We start from the raw sequence: 24,963 nt of genomic DNA on the forward strand, positions 1-24,963 counted from the left end.
AATTGACTTCTCCCACTGGGTTCAGATCCTTTCCCTTGTACATTCAAGTACATAACAAAAAGAATGTCAGGTTTGAAGTCGATGGCCCTGAGTTTCAATACTTGCTCTTTCATTTATTACCTCTATCCAAGGCATGCAACTTTACTTCTCTAGGCTTCAGTTTAATTTTTAAATGAGGGGTTTTAGATTCAATGACTTCTGACATCACGTCTACCTCTAAAACTATGAGACATGACAATTCCTTTTTTCCCTAACCTCTTTAGCTTTCAGAGAATCTTCCTAATTTATTGGGTCTGAACATGTCATTTCACTGCTCAAAAACCCACCAGTGACACAATGTGTCCTATAGAGTAAAATATAAACTTCTTAATTCAACATTTAATAATTTATAATCAGGATCCAAATTCTTCCTTCATATATTTTATATGAAAGCTAAGCTGGATTGCTAGGTGTTTGCTGCCCCATCCTTCCTCTGCGCATTCATGTTGGTGATGTTAAGGATATGCTCAACTTTGCCTCCTTAACTCTGCCAGTGGAATTACTTTTCCTTCGAGATCTATTAGCCTTCCTGATTTCCTTACCTGCAACTCATCTTTTCCTCCTCAAATTTTTCTATAATACCTTGGACCCCTGCTTTCCTCTGTTGTATTCTATGATATAACATTATTTGTCATACATATGATACACAAGGTACTTTTCTCACAATAACTTGTGAGGTATGAAATCTAATTGTTATTATCTTTCTTTTCCAAAGGAGGACCTGAGGTTCAGAGAAATTGTGCCATGTGCAGACAGATAACAGGAAGTGTAAGAACTGGTATCTGAACTCAGGACCTCTAAATCCAGGGCCAGGCATCTTTGTACTATTCTGTGCTACTCTATATACTCATTCATTCAACAAGAACTTATGAAGCATCTACTTTGGGCTAGGCACTGTCCTAGGTTCTGGGAATCCAGATACAAAGGTGAAACACTCCTGTCCTCAGGAAACTTATATTCCATCTATACTTGAACCCTCTGGTAGATTGTAAGCTCCTTGTACACAATGGATGGGATATTTGTCACTCTTGTATTTCCCGTGCCCACCACAGTGCCTTGCACACAGCAGGAACATAATAAGTGTTTTTTTCAAATTGTGACTTTCCAAATCTTTAGTCAAGATACTGCATCTAAATAGTTTGGGCCTTCCTTTGGAATTCAGAAGAGGCATGTGGATTAAGATACAGTTTTTATGTACTTAAAGTAAAAGGGGAAAGAAGGTCAGAAAGTCTCTTGAGTCAACAAGAGATAACACACAAGCAGAGCAGATTCAGTCCAATTTGGACAAATTCAAGATATTTCACAGAACAAGAGACTTACTTTTCTTTTATTTCATTTAAAACCCTTACCTTCTGTCTTAGAACCAATACTGTGCGCTGGTTCTAAGGCAAAAGAATGGTAATGGCTAGGCAGCGGGGGTTAAGTGACTTGTCCTGGGCACACTGCTAGGAAGTATCTGATGCCAAATTGGAACCCAGACTCCCCACCTAGAGGTCTGGCTCTTTAACCTCTGAACCACCTAGATGCCCCCTACTTTTATTTTTATCTCAAGTGATTAATTGAAAACAAAAAGTTACATGTTGATATATCTAATTATACTTAATAACTATTTACATTCAAATTACTTTCAATCCATTAAGCATCAGGACAATTTTTCACTCAATCTTCAGTCTCCATCTCGATCCTAATTCTAATCATCCTCTTTTACTTCTCTTATATGGTCATAATGTGGAGGATCAGAGGTAAAAGGAATGTTAGAGATTACATTGTCCAGTCTCTTCATTTGACAATTAAGGAAACTGAGACAAATTCAGTGATTAGTAACAAAGGCAGTAAGTACATTCTTCCAAGGCAGTAGTAGTGGTGAAAGCTGAGGTTCATAGAAAGATTTCAGCATAGTTAGGAAAAAACAGGACATGCTGAAGAGCCTATTATGAGGTCCTATAGCAAAATCAGTGGCCGGATGTGTCAGAATCTTTCAGCATCTGTTGGATAATGATGCTCTGATGGATGGTTTAATGTATGACCTGTAGGAGTTTATAGAGTAGCCTGGAAACTCAACTTATATATGACCTCCCCCCTCAAAATTATTAATAAAAATAGTAACATGGCTATGTCTCACTCAGCTAATTAATGAAACAGAGCCACTATTCTCTTTGGATTCCCAAGAATCTTCCCAATATAATCTGACCATGTCATTTCCCTACTCAAAACCATCAGTGACTTGCTTAGGTTGAATGGAATAAACTTAAGGCAATACTTAACAATTTACAATCTGAATTCAAATTCTCTCTTCATGCTCTTCATGTTATAGCTAAATTGGAATACTAGAAGTTTTCTGTCCCATCATCCCTTTGAGCATTCTTGCAATTAATGAATAGGATTATTCTGAGTAGCTTTGTAATGTAGCTCTCTCTCATAGTGGATTTCACTTGCTGTAATCACTTTGATATTTGATTAAGTGACAAGTTAAAATAAAAAGAATGAATTACACATAGAGAAATTTCAGCAATATTATCTTTGTGATCCCTAGGCTCACATTATCTAAAAAGCCCCATAAATGTTCTTGCTAAAGATTTAAGAATATCTTCAATGAGCAAGAAAAAATGATGATACTCTTTAACCACATAAGTGAACCTGACAATGTCTGAATGACTCATTTCATTAGTAATTAAAAATTTATTTAAAATTCTAGTTTCTTAGCAGCCCAAGAAATTTTCAATAATCTCAGAGGATTCTCAAAATTATTTGTTTCACTTTAATGAAAACAGTTATTTGCCATCTCACACTTTGCCACAGTGGGTGTTTGTTTCCTGAAATTAAACAAATATCGATAAGAGAATGGCAAGTCTCTTTGGGTTCACTGAATTTGTGAACTCTTATTGTGTACTTGCAAAACAGGGTAATGAGTATAAAAGCAGGAGCTTGAAAAATATTTTCTTGACAAAATATTAAAGAAAGGGCTTGAAATTCATTATTTTTTTTTATCATTTGAGACCATAGAACCATAAATTTAGATTAGAAAGGTACCACAGAAGTGATCTAGCTGAAGTTCATTTAACAGATGAGAAAACAGATACAGAGATCTGAAGCAGCTTGCTCACAGTTATTTATGCAGGCCAAGCATGGTTTCAAAACCAGTTCTCTTCAACCTCAAAGCTCATTCCACTGTACTTTTTTTTTTTAACATTTATTAATATACATTTTTAATAAGGTTGCCTGATTCATACTCCTCTTATCCCCTTCACCCCCCACCCCCGCACTCCCCCCACCCATGGCCGATGCGCATTTCCACTAGTTTTGTCATGTGTCCACTGTACTTTTTAATAGAAGATTATATATGAGTTGGGAAAACTGAACAGCTAGAAAAGAATGTGAATCCTTAGTGAAAGAATCCTTATGTCTTTTTACTAGTAACATTTCTAAGAATTACCATTACAAAGATATGCCACTTTTAAAATATATAACTTAAAAAATAAAAAATTAAATATATCACTTCAAAATTGCTATTTTTCAACTAAGGTCTGTGAATCGATTTCACTCTCTCCAATACATACATGCAAATACACACATATAATTACATACATACAAAGGTATCACTTCTATATCTCAGGGGTTAGGGGCATGGCATCCCTACGATCTGGAAATCCATATAAAAATTTTAGTTCTCCTTTCAGAGCAGAGATGTCTGATTTTTTTCTTTTTGTTTTATGGGATATTTATATTACTTTAGAGCAGTGATTCCCATAGTGGGCGCTATCGTCCCCTGGTGGGCGCTACAGCGATCCAGGAAAGCGTTGGTGGCCACAGGTGCATTTATCTTTCCTATTAATTGCTATTAAAATGAAAAAAATTTAATTTCCAGGGGGCTAAGTAATATTTTTTTCTGGAAAGGGGGTGGTAGGCCAAAAAAGTTTGGGAATCACTGCTTTAGTGTAAATTTTGGGTTAAATATGCATTTCTGAGTTTCTAAACTTTTTCTATGTTGTCTGTTAGCCTTCATGTATTGTTTGCGGCTTCCACAAAATTATCAAAAAAGTTCCCATTTAATAATGTCTTATGCTGACCCCTGATATATAGAATCCATGATGAGGAAAGTTACAATGTGAAAGGGATACTAGTATTATATACATACACATATTTGCCAGTCTGGGAAAAGACTATATAACTGTTACCTAATGGCCAGGCTAGCTTACTTCAGTGGGGGTTCATTACCAGAAAATTAGTTGCCAAATAATGAGTTTTTGTTTAGCACAACAAATCATGAAGGCCATCCATCTAAGCCACAGAGAGCCTCAGATCTACATCAGTGGAGTAAGTATCTGAAGTCAAAAAGCATTTATTAAACATGTACTACGAGTCTGGCACTATGATAAGTGTGAGGGAGACAAGGAAAGGAAAAAACAAAGTCAAGGGGCTCACCGCTGAATGAGGGAGACAACAGGTAAATAGTTATGTATAAGGAAGATACGTGTGCATATATATGTACATACATGTATAGCCCATGTACACACAAAGATATATAATATAATGTGATATAAGTATAATGTGATATAATGCTATAAACATAGCCATACATAAATATATCTATCGGTACTATACAAATAAGCTACATATACATATATTTGTATATCTGTGTATAAATACAAATGGATATGCATACATATGTTTATGTATGTATATAGACACATGAATATATATCTTAGTTGTACATAATTGGTTGCGAGTTGTCTCCCTATATACAGCTATAGATAAATGTTTATACCCACATATTTGTGTATATATACACTACACCACATACCTATAAACACATTATTTATATATATATATCTATATCTATGTACGTATAGTATAACCTTATGTATATGGTTGCACATTGTCTCTCTCATTAGACTGTGAGCTCTATAAGAGAAGAGATCACTTTCTGGCTTTCTTTTGTATTCCTAGTACTTAGCATAAAGTCAAAAACCTAATAAGTGCTTAAATGATTATTGATTTTAGGTATTCTCTACACTAATGTAGATCTTAACTCCCCCCTGACCTAGTTGATTGTCTTTACCATTTTCTGTGGCTAAAAAAAACTCAGCACCTGGCAACTGACTTTGTGGGGATGAACCCTACTGAAGTGAGCTAGCCAGGTCATCAGGCAACAGATACACCCTTTGTCAGTCTAGCCTATACCTAAAGACTTTTCCAACTACATAGGACCTGTCAGAACTTGTACGCTGCTGCTCACAACCCTCTGAGAACCCAGGGTCAGTCATCTCCTCACTACAATGGAGCAGTAGGGAAGAACTTTAGCAGAGACATGGCTATTGTTATGTTAATCTTTACTTAGTGTCAACGAGATATTAAAAAAATATAACATTTGAATTAATAGCTCTATCAGTAAAGCAGTAATATATTAACCTCTGAGAACAGTGTTAAACAGAACTAGGTCCCACTTTAGGAAACCAGGATATGTAAAAATCTAAAATGAATGAGCAGCTCCTCACATTCCAAAAGAATTGCTTGCTTTACAAAAGGCTTCTCCATAGGGTTTCTTTGACTAGGGAGCTCCTGTGGCGAATGTAATGCATCATTCAATTAAAAGGAAAAAATGTTATTTAAACAATTTCAGAGGGAAATTCCTAATACATAATGTGACACGTTAGCAATCAGTAGAGGAATGCAACGTCTTCAAATTAGAAATGAAGTCATAAAACCCTAAAACTTAGCCTTAATGCAGGTTATACAAGTTAGATAATAATGTGCAAAAAGATGGGGAAAAGGTAGCCCCCTGAGGAAAGACAGTATTACTCTCTAAACTTCAATCTGAAGAGTCTAGCTATACCCCAACTGTGGTAACTTAAAGCACTGACTAATTACCTAACAATGATTAATTAATAACAATAGTCTGCAAAATAAAAACAAAAAATAACAAAGAGTCAATGACTGACATAGCTGAGAGTCAATAGGAATTCCTCAGTTTTCTCTGAGATATTTCACTCTGGGATATTAAATAGAAATAAAGGCAGGCATATAGGAGCTTATTCATTAGTCAAAACATTGTGGACATTTAGGAAGGTCAGAATAATGGTGAGAATTTATTTATTTATTTACTTTCGATGGGGTGAGATAGTTGGTGGGTAAGTAATAACTTGGGGAGGAAGCATAAGCTGTGTCACATGGTAGAATGGGCCAGCAGACAGCTATGCAATGAGAAACTGAAATTGCATTGTAGGAAGAAATGATGTTTCTCCACTCTTACCTATCATCGCTTCAGGACAAAACCATGTGCTAGTTGTAACTCTAAGGAAAACAACATTCATCCTCCAAGTACCTTAAACTGAATATATACTAAATGCAACCTGTTTTCAGTCTGTAGACGTACCCCAAACTATAGGAACTGCTGGTAAAAAAAAAAGACTAGATTGAAGATTATATATTACTAACAAATGGAAGAAAGAAAATGTGCCAAATAGTTTAAGAAGTATAGAAATGTCTATGCCCTCAAGAAGGCCACACCTTTCCATCAATTAGTCAGCAAAATTAGATTTGGTTTAAAAAGAAAAAAAAACCCTTCACCTAAGGGCAGAGGAGAGAAGTTTGATTAGTACAACTCTTTGGTATGTTTTGCCCAACCACTCCCACCTCCTATAAAAAAAGGGAGGCACCATGTTAGAATGCAAAGAGTGCTGGATGCATAGTATACAGTTCTGGGTTCATTTCCCCTGGTTAATCAACCAATCAATCAGCAAGAGTCTATTAATCAGAAACTATGTGGCAGGTGCTATGCTAGTTGCTAGGGATGAAAACAATGAAACAATCCCTACTCTCAGCTCACTGGGTAACATCTTTTCTGAGACTCAGTTTCCTCAGCTACAAAATAGAAACATAATAATGAGATGGAAAATACACTAGCTCTGGGTCAGAGGACAGAAGCTCTGATGCATAATACCTCTATCACCTTGGGTGAGTCACTTAACAACCTCAGTTTCTTCATATGAAAAATGAGGACATTGGACTAGATGACCTTTAAATCCCCCTCAAGCTATGATCCCATAATCTTTACATTATCTACCTCAAAGGGTTATTGTGAGGAAAGTATTTTGCCAAATCTTAAAATTCCAAGTGGATATTATCATTACCATAATTTTAAAAAAGGAATATCTTATTATTTTAAAAATATATCCAGCTGGGTGGCTCAGTGGATTGAGAGTCAGATGCAGAGACGGGAGGTCCTGGGTTCAAATCTGATCTCAGACACTTCCTAGTTGTGTGACCCTGGACAAGTTAATTAACCCCTATTGCCTAGCCCTTACCACTCTTCTGCCTTGGAGCCAATACACAGTACTGATTCCAAGACAGAAGGTAAGGGTATAATATAACATAACATAACATAACATAACATAACATAACATAACATAACATAACATAACATAACATAATATAATATAATGTAATATAATATATAAATCTCCCTGTTACTGATCTTCCCCACCAAGAGTTCTAAGAGAAACAAAGTCAAGTTGAACAGCAGTAACAAAACTGCCAAAGTATTTACCTAAAACAAATACACATTCATGTAATCAAATTAAAGTAAAGTTTGCTGTTATGAAGAACAAAGCTTCCTCAATTTTGGTTAATGCCTCTTTGAACAAGAATATAGAAATGAATTCTTAATGGCCCGTGAAATATTTTACAAACGATGTGAACTTCTCATCCTTAGCATGTAACTAGCTTGAGACATTAGAACTACTTCTCGTAATCCCAGTTCTACATGCGATCCTTTAATTCTGCTCCAGGTTGCTAGGGGTTATTTATTTGGGGCCAGTTCAATCTTCTTCCCATGGTTAAGCCCCACATTCCCATTCTGTTAACCTGCAGTGCAGAAAGGAACTCAGAGGGAGTGGGGGCTGGGAAGAGGTAAAACAATGCAAAGTGGACAGTTCTGTCAGAAACCAGATTTTATTTTACTTACATGTGCTGGGAAGCATTTGGATAGAGGTCTGAAAACTGTGGTGCTGAATCCTCTGGGCCATGGGGTGCAGCATGGCTGATAACCATCATTATGGGCCTATGGGGATACATTCTCTTAGACATTTTGAAGTAATTAATGCTCTCGTTAGTGATTAAGTCTGTGAAGTAGTCCTGAAACATACATTTGATACAAAACAAAAATTACAAAAAAGGTGACACATCAAGCAGATCACATTCTATTCCTGATTTCTTCAGAAGAAATTCCATTAATAAATTACAGTCTAAAGGGAGAAACAGAAACACTCATCCTAGGGAAGTAGCTACTTTTCCATTAGAGACACTTGGCCAAATTATGTGGAAAATTGCTAGATAAGAATATACATGTGTGAATGAGTACATAACACGCCCTTACTTAAGCACACATACATAATACAGATACAATCATTTTTTATCCCCTACGGAGACATACAACTTAGATATCAGAAAAGGAAAAAAAAAGGTTGTATTTACCCAAGATAGTTATCAGAGTTGGCACCACAAATGTTTCTAACTATGAAATACAGGATACATATTTCATTCTTGGGTTTTGTTGATGTAATTATTTGACAAATAATTGCCCCAAGTGCAGGAAACCACCCACATACACTACTAACTCACTTTTACACACCCTCCCCACCTTCCCAAAGAAACTGCTCTCTTTCTTTCAAATTAATCTTACATCTCTGGGAGTAAAACCATTGCTATTCCAAAATGGCTGCCAAAATACAGGTGTCCAGGGAAAAAGATGGATTTATACTGAGACCACTACGTGTATTTGAATGCTGCTGATTCCTGCTGATCTTGCCCTTTTAATTGTCCAGTTAAAGCAGGACAGCTGTGAGGAGCAGAGCTGCAACTTGTTAATAAAGTGGCTCAACCCAGAACCAGGGTGGCTAATGAAATTCTATAAGGAAGAAAGAGGAAATGAAATTAAAAAAAAAAAGAGAAAGAAGAAAAGATGGAAACTTAAATTAAACCACCTGCCTCTCCCAGGTCAACACAACTGGCCTGGAGGGCTCTAATGTCAGCTTCATTGAGAAAGTGCCTGGGACAGTATTCATAATTTCAAACACTTCCAGGCATGACTAATCACATGTTGTGGATTCAAGGTTCTGGACAGCTGCAAAAGCAGTGCCCGAGGGGGCAGCATCTGAGTCACATGTCACTGCTGGGACAGGCCAACCAGCTGTGGTCTTCTTCACTCTCTGCCATCTCATTCCTTCCCTCACCATGGAGCTGTCTTATCTGACACAGTAGTCTTTGACATTTAATCTGCTTCAATAATGAGAAAAAGATGCTAATTTAATATTTTTGGGAAATGGTGATTACCTCGTACCCCTCAGAACAATAGGGAGGTAAAGGTTAATAACTTGAGCAATGAACATGAAAAACACTCCCTTGGATAATATATACAAGGATATAAATTAATGTACTTAGTTCCAGTACTACCCGAGTCCTAATTGTGTCAGTAGTTAGACGTGTCATCTTGGGAAGTCACTTTCCCCTTTCTGGGTCTCAGTTTCCTCAATTGTAAAATGAGGGGCTTGAACTAAGGAATCTCTAAGGTCTTTTCTAGCTCTAAAATTCTCTAACTATAAAAAGAACTGAGTATTCACTTCACATTGTTTTTTTGAGGCTCAAGAAATAGAAAAAGATGCAATGTAACATAAATTCATTTCCATTCAAATAGGTCACTTTTAAAATATGGCAATGAGGAGCAAATGAATTTAAGTGGACCAGACTTTCCCATTTGAGTGTATTTTGATTTTTTTCTTGAGAGTTAGACTCATTTGGGAGATTGAGATTATTGTTGCTAGTGCTGGAATTGGTAAGAACATGGATATAAATCTCTGCTCTGATACTCTTTGTGATTTTGGGGAAGTCATTTAAACCTTTTATGCTCATTTATAAAAGAGGTTATATTAGATAACCTATAAGGCCCCTCCTAGCTCTAAATCTTTTGTGTGCTAGATATGATAAATATTTGACAAAACAAAACAAAACAAAAAACTAGTGAGTAAGAAAATAGTCATAACTACGAGAAAGGGTCTTGATGGCAAATGTGGTTGAATCCAATTAAGTGTGACCAACAAGGAACCACCACTGCCAAACTGCAGGTCAGTTCTCACACTGAAATGTCTGAGTTCAAACATATTTACACTATCCTCAGGGAGTAATGTGATACATCCCTATCTGGCACCTTAGAAATCTCAGAATTGGGACCTAGTAATGATAACTAGGATATTCGCAAAGTATGTTGTTCTGTTTGGTCCAGCTCTTTGTGGTTCCATTTGGGATTTTCTTGGCAAAAGATATTGCAGTGGTTTATCATTTCTTTCTCCATCTCATTTTACAGATGAAGAAACTGAGGTAAACAGGGTTAGGTGACTTTCCCAGAGTCACACAGCTAGTAAGTGTGCAAACAAAGCATAGATTTGCTTGTATAACATGCCAATTATGAAGAATGAAAATAGGGAGGGCAGATTTCTAGCCCTTGATTGTTCTACCTCTCTATCCCCATTCTGCCACTAGCCAGCTATAAGACCACAGACAAGTTAACTAACCTCTAGGAGCCTCAGTTCACTTCTCTTTGGAATGGGGATAATAATACTTCAATTATCTAGAGTTTCTGTGAGGCTCAAATAGGACAAAGAATGCAAGGGGCTTTGTTGACCTTAAAATGCTCTACATGTAAAGGGTTATTTTCTTTTATTAATCTCCTTTTCAATTCAGACCTCATAGAGAAAATTCCTTTGTAATGAAAAACAGCTCAAGTAAGCTGCTATTTAGGCAGAAAAAGTCCTCTACAAAATAAAATGAATAACTATGGAAAAATTAAGCATCAGTACTTTTCCTTATGATCCTTTTTATCAAAGTCTTATTTCTCCTAATCACAAAAAGAACTAATAATAAAAAAGAACCAATGTTCTTTGGAGCTTTCCCCTGCCAATTATTTCGAATAATCTTAAAATTACTAATTTTCAATGTAAAGAAAAAAATGTAATATAGGTGGGGTAAATGCCTTGAAAATGTTTCTCCCTCCCATTAAGAATGAGATAATTGATGTTGTGTCAAAGGGTCTGGAAATTACCTTGGCATAATCAAATCCATGCTTCTCTTTGATGCCATTGCGACAAACAGTATAATTATAGAAACGAGAATTCTTGATTAATCCAAGCCACTCTCGCCACCCAGGAGGGATGTAGCTGCCATTATATTCATTGAGGTATTTTCCAAAGAAAGCTGTAATGTAGGGGTGGGGGGAATGTTAATTTTCTCACATAGAATTACCATTCACACAAAGGCAAACTAATATGAAATCATGATTTTATTAAAAAAGTGGCAAGAAGTAGCTGAATTTAGGTTAACATGACATAGCAAAGTAACATTACAACTGCAAAACTTTATTACTTTGAAAAACTGAGAGAAAAACAGCCATTTTTCTATTAGAAAAAAGGAGAAAGTACCTAAAGTAGGCAACCTATTGGTAAAATTAAGCTCATAAAGAAGCTATTTGATGCTGCAAAACTTTACTAACTAATTTAAGAGTTGTCCCACTTAAGCTAAAGTAATATAAACTCTCAGAGAAACTATGATTTTTATGATATATTTCATGACAAAGACCTTAAAGTTTCATTCATCCTTTTCTTCCCTATCTCATCCATTCAATAAATATTTATTAAGCTCCCATCACGTCTAAGGTGTTGTAGGATTTACAAGGATGAATAAGTTATAGTGTCTTGATAGAAGATTGAGACAGAAGAGATCTATAAAATGTTATTTATTGGGCCTCAAAGGAAGAATTGATGACATTTGGTTTGGGGGAGTGGATCAGAAAAGATTTCATGAAAAAGATATTTGACATAATCTTGTAGGACAGGTAGAATTTTTGATAAATGGAAATTGGCAGGGCAGGAAATAGTAGGAACCTGGAGATAATGACAAGAAACAAAAGTAGAACCTGTCTTACAAGAAAGTAAGATAAATAGGTTAATGAAAGATAAGTGTGTGATGAGAGATAGCATCATATAAAGGAGAGACTCCTAGAGTTAGGAAGAAACGGGCTCAAGTCTTGCCTCTGGCACATACTGGCCTTGTGAACCAAGATAACTTCTTAGTGGCAGTGAGGCACCTAGGATAGAATTCTAAGTCTGGAATCAGGAAATTGTTATTGTTCAGTCATTTTCAGTCATGCCTGATTCTTTATCTTGGCAACACTGGAATGGTTGGCCATTTCCTTTTCCAGCTCATTTTACAGATGAGGAAATTGAAGTAAACAGGTTATGTGACTTGCCCAGAGCCATATGGCCAGTAAGTGACTGAGGCTATAGTTGAATTCAGGAAGATGAGTTTTCCAGACTTCACTCTATCCACTGTACCACCTAGATACCCCTGAGATCTGGCCTCAGACACTTACTAGCTAGGTGACCCTGGGCAAGTTACTTAATCTGTTTGTCTTAATTTCCTCAACTATAAAATGCAGCTGGGTGGCTCAGTGAACTGAGAGCCAGACCTAGAGATGGGAGGTGCTAGGTTCAAATCTGGCCTCAGACACTTATTAGCTGTGTGACCCTCGGCAAGTCACTTAACCCCCAATGCCCAGCCCTTACCACTCTTCTGCCTTGGAACCAATACACAGTATTGACTCCAAGACAGAAAGCAGGGTTTTTTTTAAAAAAATGAAGAGTAATTAAACCCCTGTCAGAGTTTTTTGTTATAAAGATTTTTTCCCAATTTGTTGTTTCCCTTCTGATTTTGACTACATTGCTTTTGTTTGTACAAAAGCTTTTTAGTTTAATATAATCAAAACCATTTAATTTACATTTTGTAATTTTCTCTAACTCTTGCTTGGTTTTAAAATCTTTCCTTTCCCAGAGATCTGACAAGTATACTATTCTGTGTTCACTTAACTTATTTATAGTTTCCCTCTTTATATTCAAGTCATTCACCCATACTGAATTTATCTTGGTGTAGGGTGTGAGATGTTGATCTAAACCTAATCTCTCCCATATTGTTTTCCAAATTTTCCAGCAGTTTTTGTCAAATAATGGATTCATGTCCCAAAAGTTGGGCTCTTTGGGTTTATCATACACTGTCTTGCTGATGTCACAGACAGACTTCCTCCTCCTTCATTCCAACCTGGAATTCCCAGCTCCAGCTCCTTCCTGCTAGGTACTTCCTAATCAATATATAATCAATACCTAATAACCAGCTAATCTAATTTTACTCACAACAGGTATCACCTCACACCTAACAGATTGGCTAAAATGAAAGAAGGGGAGAGTAATGAATGCTGGAGGAGATGTGGCAAAATTGGGACATTCATGCATTGCTGGTGGAGTTGTAAACTGATCCAACCATTCTGGCTGGCAATTTGGAATCATGCTCAAAGGGCTATAAAAAATTCCTGCCCTTTCATCCAGCCATACCATTGTTGGGTTTGTACCCCAAAGAGATCATAAATAAAGACTTGTACGAAAATATTTATAGCTGCGCTTTTTGTGGTGGCAAAAAACTGGAAAAGGAGAGTATGTCCTTCAATTGGGGAATGGCTGAACAAATTGTGGTATATGCTGGTGATGGAATACTATTGCGCTCAAAGGAATAATAAACTGGAGAAGTTCCAGGTGAACTGGAAAGACCTCCAGGAATTGATGCAGAGTGAAAGGAGCAGAGCCAGAAGAACATTGTACACAGAGACTGATATACTATGGTAAAATCGAATGCAATGGACTTCTGTACCAGCAGCAATGCAATGACACAGGACAGCTCTGAGGGATTTATCGAAAAGAATGCTACCCACATTCAGAGGAAGGACTGCAGGAGAGGAAACACAGAAGAAAAATAGCTGCTTGAACGCATGGGCTGGGGTGGACATGATTGAGGATGTAGACTCGAAACTACCACACCAATGCAACTATCAACAATTTGGAAATAAGTCTTGATCAATGACACGTGATAAAACCAGTGGAAATGTGCGTCAGCATGGGTGGGGGGAATGTAGGGGGTGAAGGGGAAAGTAGGAGCATGAATCATGTAACCATGTTAAAATGAATATTAATAAATGTTAAAAAAATTAAGATAAGAACAGCATCTAACTTTGAGAGTTGTTGTGAGGATTAAGTGAGATATTTGTAGTTGCTTGGTATAGTACGTAGCCTATTAGATGCTATATAAATGCTTATTACTTTTCTCTCTTCCCTTACTATCCTAGGCAAATTTTTTAAAGAAGAAACCTAGGTGCTGGTTTCCACTGATAGAAGGGGTATTCTCATCAGTATTTTTTTGTGCCAATGAACTTATAGTAGAGTCCAAAAAGTATATGTTAGGTTGGAAATCATCGTTCTACTGTGAAAATATCAAGAAAGCATTCAGAGGGGCCTCTGAATGTCAGGATTATGTCTACTTAATTTGGTAGACAATGAGAAAATGCTGAAACGTTTTCAAAAATAATAATAATATTTATATAATGCTTTAATATTTTCAAAATTCTTTCCCCTAGTACAGTAAGTTTGGCAGTATAAACTTTCTTTATAGGTGAAAAAGATTAACGATGAGAGATTAAATTACTTTTAAATAATCATTCAGCTAGTGAGAATCTAAGGATCTGAGTAACTATTTCTCAAATTTACAAATCCAGGACCCATAACGATGTGCAAATGATATGATCAAAGATGTGAATAAGTATTCAGATTTTGGCAGTTTGGTCAAATGTGAGATCAAAAGCAGGAACAGCCATGGTATGGCAGAGAATTGTTGAATGAAGCCACAGGTCTTGGTTTGAGTTCAAATTCTGCCACTACTCCTGATTTTTCATGTGACCTTGGGCAAATTACTTAATTCATCAGTTTCCTCAAGTGTAAAATGAGAGAGTTGTATTCAATAATATCTATGATCATTTCCAGTTCTAGATTCTAAAGGAAAGCAAAATGAGCAAACAAAAGACCATAATCAATTAAGCACACCATGTAGGTGGTTCTAGGAGGTTAGTCTTGTCAGTCCATAATCATAAACCTTCAGTTCATGAGAAGTCAGAAGACATAAGCCCTTCAGGGGAATATCTTCTCTTACCCACACAACTAGCACAAGATACCAAGCAATCACGGACCAGAGGTAGAAGGTGGGTATCTGGGTTTCAGAAAAATAAGATGTTAATAGGGTCTATGGGGCAAGATGGAAAACAACTATCAAGGTGAGGCAAAATTTCAAGAAATATGGTCTCTAAAAAGTTTGTGCTTATACAGAGAGGGCATTTATTCTACAAGCATTTATTAAGTACCTACTATATATAATACATAAATAACTATGTATATGCAAATACATAAATATAATAATTTAACTATATATGTAATGTATAAATACAGAATAAATTATATATTTAATATATAATAATAAATTAAACATTCCCTGTCCTCAAAGAGCTTACATTCTTTTTTTTTTAAACCTTTACCTTCTGTCTTGGAATCTATACTGTGTATTGGTTCCAAGGCAGAATAGTGGTAAGGGCTAGCTAGGCAATGGGGGTCAAGTGACTTGCCCAGGGTCACATAGTTAGGCAGTGTCTGAGGTTAGATTTGAACCCAGGACCTCTGTCTCTGGCTTTCAATCCATTGAGCCACCCAGGTGCCCTGAAAGTTCTTACATTATAATGGAGAGTGAGGGAGGAAGGAAGCAACATGGGCCCAGAAAGTTAATATGAAGTATTTGGTTGGGAAAGAGCATAAAAAACTAGAGAAGCTTCTTATAGGAGGTGACAATTGAACTAAATTTTGAAGGAAGGTGCAGATTCTATGAGGTAGAGATGGGTGTTGAGGTATATATCAAGTACGGACAATAGTCTAAGGAAAAGTACAGAGATAGAAAAGTAGGCTCAATGAACAGTAAAAAGGCCAATTTAGCTGGAGTATAGAGTGCAAAAAGGGCAGTAATGCATATAAGTTGGGAACAACTGGAATCAAATTATAAAGGGCTTTCAAACTCACACAGAAGAGTTGGTATTTTGTCCTAGAAACAATAGACATCCACTGGGATTTTTTAAATTTTATTTATTTTAATTACTTTAAAATTTTAAAATTAAATTAAATTAAATTTAAGCTTTACCTTCTGTCTTGGAGTCAATACTGTGTATTGGTTCCAAGGCAGAAGAGTGGTAAGGGCTAGGCAATGAGGGTCAAGTGACTTGCCCAGGGTCACACAGCTGGGAAAATTCTGAGGCTAGATTTGAACCTAGGACCTTCCATCTCTAGGCCTGGTTCTCAGTCCATTGAGCTACCCAACTGCCCACTGGTTTTTTTAAACCCTTACCTTTTGCATTAGAATCTATATTAAGTACCAATTCCAAGACAGTGACTTGCTCAGGATCATACAGATAGGAAGTGTCTGAGGCTAGACTTGAATCCAGGATCTCCTGTCTCCAGGCATGGTCCTATATCTATTGAGGCACCTAGCTGCTCTCTACCCTGAAGCTTCTTGAGAAACATTACGGGGGTACATGGTTAGACTTTGACTTCTGGAATATCAACTTGGCAGTAGTGTGGAAAATTACTTAGGAAAGATACTGGAGTGAGAGAGAGCTACTATTATAATTCAAATGAGCAATGACGAGACCATGAATGTGATTGGTGAATAGGTGAGTGGAATGGGATAGATGTGAGATATCATAGAGTTACAATTCTCCAGGTGACTGATGCAATACGAAGGATGAAGAAGAGGGAAAAAAGCAAGGCAAAATCTGTTAGGATGGTAAACGTGAAGCATGGTAGTGCCCTTAACAGAAATCAACAAGCTGCAAAGAGTGGAGAGAAAGAGAGATTCTTCCATGGATATATTTAGATTTGGCGATGTGGACCTGAAGTTCAGGGAAGAAATGGCAGTGGTCTGCATGGAGACAATAGTAAAGCTAATGAGGGCATAAGGGGTCCCTAAGAGAAAGAGAAGAGATGTACAAGATACATGGGCCGAGGTAGAACCCTGGCCTGGATTACAATCATAAATAGGAGGTAGGTATATTGGGATTTAGTTAGCTAGGTAGGTAGGTAGGATGTGATGAACCAGATGAGAGAAGTATCTTGAAAACCCAGGAGAACTGTGTGTCTTAGGAGAAGGTGCTGCGAAGCTATCGAAAGGATAAAGGTATTCAGAGATCCAATTTTACTCATTCAAAAAAATGAATACTGATTTTTTTAAAGATGTTAGTGTATGGTGCTAGCTACCCTCCTTGTTCTGAAGAAGTTTCAGCTGTGGACAGCTCCCAGCTTTTGTTAGGGTCCTCTATGTGTAAAACATCTCTGTCTGAGAAATGGAATATTAATCTGGTAATCACCTCCATTTTAAAGAATCTCAAGCTTGCAAGACTTTGCCTGACCTCCCTAGTTAAATTATTAATATTTTATTCTTCAAGAAATTACTTTGCCTAAATTTGTACATACTTTGTATCTATTTAAATAAAAGCTGTATTCCCTGAATAGAATGTAAGGCAAGAGGACTGTTTCATTTTTACCCTTATATCACTAATGCCTAGTGAGTAGTAGAGATTTAATATAGGATTTTCAAATTAATTCATTAATTTGCTTTATATATATATGTATATATATTATATTGTGGGTTGAATTTGATAATCTTGATGACTTGGGGAGGTCTGATTAATTAAGTATTTTGGTTAATAGATGGTTGCTGCAAATATGATGTGGTCTGGGATCTGTATGATACAAGAAGTTCTCAAACTGATGAAATTGCATTTTTCTGACCAGTTAATCTAATCTACCATAATCCAGGTTTCCATGTATTGCTGGCGTCAAAACTTTAATTTTGAGATAAATGGTGTCAAATGTGGGAGATGAAAAAGTTTAGATAAAGCATTTGATGCATGACTGCTTCTGCTTAGTAAGGAAGGCTCTTGAACCTGATATTACTCAGGACTTAATTCTGAAATTGCTGAAGGCAACCATTTTTTATAAAGAGTTAAGAGTTGGAGCAAAGCAGCTCTCTTCATTTTCTCGCCCAATCCCAATACACATTCACTTTCTTTTCACATGGAGCTGCCCAAGATTTTTTTATGTTTCACACCAAAGTCAGTTTACCTCTGAGACACAGGCAGAAATTTCAAGCCAGGTAGAGCGGCAGCTATCAAAGACCTATTCTGTTATATCGCCTAAGCTACAGTGCCATTCACACTAAAAGGGACTTCAGGACAATTTTTTGTGGTGTCTTCTATTCTATTATACACCAATTCATTTAAACATATCTCCAGGGAAGAAACTTCATTCTCTTGAAATGATGATTAAACCATCTAACAGATCTTAATGCAAGAGATTCTTTTACATTTGCTGACATTTTCCTTTGGTTAATACCATCCCATTAGTCTTAGCTATATCCTTGGTGTAGCATTTTATTAATTTTTTTGTTTGTTTTTTGCGTGTACCATTTAAGAGCTTTTTAGGTTTTTACTTTTATTTTTTAATTTTTATATCTTTATTTTATTAATTAATTTGGAACATTTTTCCATGGTTATAGGATTCATGTTCTATCCCTCTACTCCTCCCACCCCCTCCCATAGCTGATGCACAATTCCACTGGGTTTTACATGTGTCCATTTAAGAGATTTTTAATCAACTCTACTTTAATATCTTTAATTATAAAAACTTAAGCCTTTTTAGCTCATCCCCAAAAATTATTCCTTAAGTCCCTTAGTGATCCCTGAACTTTGCCTCTAAATTCCCTCTAATTTTTCTATATATTTCTGCTAATGAAGAATTTTTAGATAATAAACCGTATTCTGGATGTGGTCTCGCCAAATGTCTATGGAGAGACTTGATACACTGTTACATTGTATCAGGATATTTTTAGCCTAAAATTATGTTGGCCTTTCATATCATAGGACACAGTGGGCTAATTCATTATTATCACTTCATTATTTTTAACATAATTATGGTTTCCCTGGCAAGTCTCTGAAATTTATCACTTGGGTTTCTACTTACTTTTCTACAGATGTAATGGGTGTGTAGGTTTCCCACAATGATGAATTTCATTATCCCATCTATACTGCCATGCTTTCTAGATGTATTTTGCATGTGTTGGAAATCCACCCTAATTTTCTATCTGAAAATTTCACTATTATTTTGTACTCTTCCATATCATTGCTTTCTTTGGCATACTTATTACATGGTTCTCTTCAAAAAGAAGATGCAAGATGATGGGATGGGTGGGATGCTATAACTGCAGAAGAGAGATGATTATAATTGTTACTGTATTGGAACAGTTTCTTATGAACTAGCTCTGAGACTATAGTCAAGTCACCTGACCCCAATGAACATCTCATTCTTCATGTTAAATGAGGGGCTTGGAATAGATTGGTTCTAAGATGCCTTTATATCTATAATTCTACCTATCCCTGCTAGTGGCACTTGTTAAATTCACTTACTGATACATCTAAGTCTCTTGTATAAAAGAATCCGAAACTATTCTCTCATAAAGGTAGAAACAATATATTTTTCCTTTCATTGAAAAATGCAAGCACTTTAGAAGTTTTATTATCCAGGAATAATTTGGAAACAATCATGGTATAACTAAACCAACCATAGCTTTTGGCTCAATAAATCATCTTATATAGTGATGGATAAGACATTATACTAATTCAATTAATTTTTTCTAATTTCTTTGGATATTTCCCTAATGAGCCTATTTAATAATTTGTCCATTGATCTTTATTCTGATATAATTTTAGTGTTTCATCATGCCTTCTGTGAGATGTTCATTGATATATATTATACTGCTCTACTCAGTACTTAAGATTTTAGCTCCAATTTGTCAAATAACACATTCATCTTTTTAAAAAAATAATAAATCTATGCAATAATGCCTTTCTCTAAACTCAGTATTCTCATGAATAAAGAACTATTGCTGGTTCAATCCATGGTCATTAAATCTTTTAATTTCTGAAGATGATTGTTATTCAGATCTGCTGATCTGTGTACTTTCAAATGGGTTTCTGGTGCTATTATTTTGTCAAATACTTCACTACTTCCTAATTGTCCAGGACACTTTAATATTTTTTCCATAAAGATAGATTTTGACAAAGAGTATCTAAATTGCTGCAATTTTATTGTCTTTAAATTTTAATTCCATTCTTATTTATTAATATACTTTCTTCCAACTCCATATCATACCTTTCTTTCTTTATGGCCGCTTTTCCAACTATTTGGCTTTATTTTGGAAGAAAGGTTCTATTTGTTGTTGTTAACTGGCACAGTATCACGATCATTTCAGGGAACTTTATAGCTCCCCTCATTTAAACAGATTACTAACTGGGACCAAAGGCACAAATCTCAAGGAGGTGCTTTTAAATAGAGTAGGCTCTTTCAGGTTTACTGAAGGACAGGTCTCTCTGAATCTTAAATCTCTGTTTTTGGGCAAGAACAATGAATTCTTCTAATTGTCATCGACAAAACCCAGCCAGTCAAACTACTCTCTAATTCAGGCCATTGTTCATTTGCTAAATATTTACTTTGCAAGCAGTGCCAAATGTTTTCAAGACAACAGAATTACAAAGATGGAAAATGCCACAATCTCTGACCTCAAGAGGTTTGTAATCTCTCTGGGCATGCATATGTGTATAAGTAAGCATAATACAGGGTAGTATGTGTTAGGAGTCTTCAACTTTCTCCTAAGATCAAATATAAATCCTATTCTATTTTATTTAAAGCTCTTAACAATCTGATTTATTATCACCTTTTCCTTACACTGCCCATTTGGCAGATAAGGCAACAGAGGCTAAGAGAGGCTGTTAAGTGACTTGCCCAGAACGCCCAACTGTTTGAGGTAGGATCCTAACTCATCTCCTTTAGTACAGTTCTAGCATTCTATCTGCTATGCTACTCTATCCAGTTGACCAAGCTGCATCTGTTGGACACCTCTCCATAATCCCTATAGCTGTTAATGTTTTTCGTCCCCAAACTACCTTGAGTTTGTAAATATTTTATGTATACACATAGAGGTGTGCGCATGTGTGCCTGTAATCTCTCCTGTTAGAATGTAAGCTCTTTCAGGGCAGGAACAATTTCAGTTTTGTCTTTATATCTTCATTGCCTGGTACAGAGCCGAAGCACCCAGAAAGAATTCAGTAAATACTATAGATTGGTAGGTTGTCTGTTGCATAAATGAAAGGTTAACAAAGTGTTCAAGCAAAATTTGAGGAAGAGCTCACTTTATGTGGAGAGAAATTACGAATACTTATATATAATACATCTCTCATTTAAAACTTGTTTACTCCTCATCTTCATCTCCTGGCTATTTTAAAATGGATTTTTCCTTGGGTTTCTTTTTTTTTAAACCCTTAACTTCTGTGTATTGGCTCCTTGGTGGAAGAGTGGTAAGGGTGGGCAATGGGGGTCAAGTGACTTGCCCAGGGTCACACAGCTAGGACATATCTGAGGCCAGATTTGAACCTTGGACCTCCCATCTCTAGGCCTGACTCTCAATCCACTGAGCTACCCAGCTGCCCCCATTTCCTTGGGTTTCTTAAAATTTCAGCTAAAGTCTTACTTCTGAAAAAAATCTTTCCCAATCCTTCTTAATCTTAATTCTGTTCCTTTAAGATTATTTCTAATATATCTGATATATAGTATATCTGTAGATAGTTGCTTGCATATTTTCTCCTCCATTAGGTTTTGAAGTTTTTGAAAAGAGGAACTGGTTTTGGTTTTTCTTTGAAACCTTAGCATTTAGACTAATGCCTTGAAAATATTAAGTATTTAATAACTGTTTATTGGCTGGACTTAACTATAAATTAAATATGCAGTTTTAAAAATGTAATTTTATAAGGAAAGTTTTGCTGAGATAGTTCCTAGGTTAATCTTGGAAGGATATGGATAGGTGAATATAATGAGTGTGTGTTCTAGGAACAGGGATTACAGTTTTATAACTTGCCCTAAATGAATTTTCAAAGCTTTTTAAAGGAGTCCTATCTTATTTAATCTTCAGGTCAAAAGGCCCAATTAGCAGGACCAACTTTTTCACTCAGGTGTTAGTGAAGATATGGGTGGGAAGGGTCTATGTACATCAGAAATATCATCCAAAAAGGAGGAGGAGTGGTGATGGATATCCAGCTGGAGAAGAAAGCTGGCATAAAGTTACTTTTCAAAAGGACAGGCTGATATATGAAATGTGGATGTACGTATTATTACTGGCTGAAAATATATTCCTTACTTTTGAATCTCCCCTAATCTATTACTCCTATTGGGATGTTCTTAAGTCATCATGTACCAGGTTAGGTCCTTTTTTGGTTCATCTGCTTGACTCTTCTAATCCTAAGGTTTTCATGAAAGTTAATGTATAAATTTCCCTTAGTGGTGCCAACATTCAAGGCAGAAACCACCTGTCTGGTTCCAGATGCCTAAAGGCAGTCATAAGAGGGTAGGGACTCAACTCAAAGACAAGGAATCTGGATTGGATAAGAGGTGTCAGAACCATCAGGGTCTTACCTGTGGCCATGTCCATACTACCAAAGGCTACATTATAATCTTATTACACAGTTTAAAGGTACCGATTTAACTGTATGCTTTCCATCAAGAGACATAAATTTTTGTGCCTGGAGGTAGAGCTAGGTTGTTAAGGATATGATTTTGACTCTGCCATGTGAGTAGGTCATCATTTTTTAAAGTTTCCCCTATAGCTATAAACTGTGAAAAGAAAGGGTGCTACCTTCTAATCCCTTAGGGATGTTTGATGGATTTGCAAATTGCATTTAAGCCCTTGGCTAACAGGGGCCATAAATTTAAATCATTAATATGAGCAAACACACTCAGGATAAGACCCTAGGCGTAACCTTCTCTCTCTCCTTTTATGTAAATGATCACTCTATTAAGGTTCTTGGGATTATTTCCATTTTGAACATATATCTAATAATAACTGTCAATGACAACTCTAGCACCATTATAATCAACATCATTACCCACAAATAAAACATATTAAGTGCTGACAACTGTATGTCTAGGATCCCACGGGGAAAAGTGTACAAAAGATAGCTTCCTTGCATACTCTTTTACACTGATCTGAGAGTAAGGGGGAAGGTAATGTAAGAAGGGAGATGATTATATAATAATCATCATTAGAAATGTTCCCAAATTCAATTATATTCAATTCAGCACTTTATTTTATGACCAATAAAAACAAAGTACCCTGTTAGGTTCTGGGAATATGAGCAAAGATTTAAATGGTCTCATCTCGCAAGAAGCTTAAATTTGAGGGGCAGGGAGATACATCACATACATGAGTGAAGAAATACAAACTTCAGACAAAATAATGCCATTTCAAGGAGGGAGAAATAATGACTAAAGGGTTTAGGAAAAAATAAAACATCTAATGAAAAACCAAATAATTTCCATTATACACCGAGTTCCAAAGACATTGCCTCAGCTTTATGGACCATAGCCATTGCTGCTTACCTGTTCTGTAACCGGTATTGTTGAGATACACAGCAAATGTGCGTGGTTCATGCATTGCCTGCCAGGAAGGGGAGGAACAGTTTTCATTGTTGGTGTATACATTGTGGTTGTGGACATACTTCCCTGTGAGCATAGAGGACCGAGAAGGGCAACACATCGGGGTGGTGACAAAGGCATTAATAAAGGTGGCTCCCCCACGCTCCATGATTTTTCTTGTTTTATTCATCACTTGCAAGGATCCTAAAAGACACAAAAGATTCCAGAGTTGGTGAGCCAAACACTGACACCTCAAAATCCATTTGTGGGTTAATGGTTCTTCCCTCCTGATTCATTAATTCTTGAATGAGCCTATAATTTGATCAGCTCTCATTTCTAGCACAAAATTAAACATTTCATATCCTGCCATCTGAGATATTTTGCAGAGTAATAAGCACATTTCAGCTTTCCTCCTCCTTAGTCACAAAGGAAAAATGCAGGCTAATCTGATAATTAAAGCTAGAATTTTTGATATGGAGCAGATTTCAAAGGCCAGTGGGCCTTTGAAGATTACCTTCCAACAATAGAATAGCCAAGGCCCCTCTCCCAAAACATAAACAAAAATGTTGTTGTTCTCAGAAATACTAGTCATAGGCCATATTAGCTTTTTGAGAAAATTAAAATGTTTTCATTCATTAAAAAATGAATCTCCTCACCAAAATCCCCTCCACTGTAATGACAAAACTATTTTTTAATCAAATTGAAGCTTTCTTCCAAGTTGTGTACCAGGAAAACTCTACCAATTTAAATTTTAAAAAATCCAGATGTGGTTCTCTGTGTGAGACAATGACCCTACAATATATAGATCATTCTAATGGAGAATTGAGAAAGAATTTTTTAAAGTACATTTGTATATGTTGGAGGTGGGGAGAGGCAGTAAATGAGAAAGGCAGGGATCTGTATCTTTGTTACTATACTCAGTCAAATGCTATACCTGACCCTCAGTCAAACACTGCATAAGAGCCCAGGCCAGAATTCAATATATCTTTATATATATCTTCACAGAACTCTAGTTGTTCTTTTCAGTACTTGTCAAGAAATACCATGTAGAACTGATGCCAGAAGAAGCCTATGTAGCTTTTTGGCAGTTAGGAAATTTCTATGCAAACCAGTGCCAACTCAAGAAATATGAAAGGTCATTTCTCTGAAAAATCAGAAGTCAAACGAATCAAGGTCAATCAATAATGTCACTATATATATATATGTGTGTGTGTGTGTGTGTATGTATATATTTCATGTAGAAGCTTTTACTGCCTTATATAAACACAAAAACAGGAGATAAGCTTTATTCCCCAAACAACTAGAGTTCTGTGAAGATATAAATTCCTTGCTTTATTCAAGAAAATATTAGCTGCTTCTCCTACTTCTGATCTGTAGTCAGGGGAACATGAATGAAACCAGTTTTGGAGTCAATGAATAGCATCTAATTAGCACCTACTGTGGGCTG

General features: G+C 36.2%; 1 protein-coding gene across 1 annotated transcript in view; it reads right to left on the bottom strand.

The window, feature by feature from the left end:
- The window catches only part of SULF1 (sulfatase 1), a 96,068-nt gene that overhangs the window by 62,583 nt on the left and 8,522 nt on the right, over window positions 1-24,963 (bottom strand). The window contains exons 2-4 of the mRNA XM_044657973.1: window positions 23,481-23,720; window positions 11,132-11,283; window positions 8,003-8,172 (exon numbers count right to left, since the gene is read on the bottom strand). Of these exons, the coding sequence (XP_044513908.1) occupies window positions 8,003-8,172; window positions 11,132-11,283; window positions 23,481-23,720 (562 nt within the window). The remainder of the gene's footprint in view (window positions 1-8,002; window positions 8,173-11,131; window positions 11,284-23,480; window positions 23,721-24,963) is intronic.

This window comes from Gracilinanus agilis, chromosome 1 (assembly GCF_016433145.1).
Source record: "Gracilinanus agilis isolate LMUSP501 chromosome 1, AgileGrace, whole genome shotgun sequence".
NCBI classification, from domain to species: Eukaryota; Metazoa; Chordata; class Mammalia; order Didelphimorphia; family Didelphidae; genus Gracilinanus; species Gracilinanus agilis.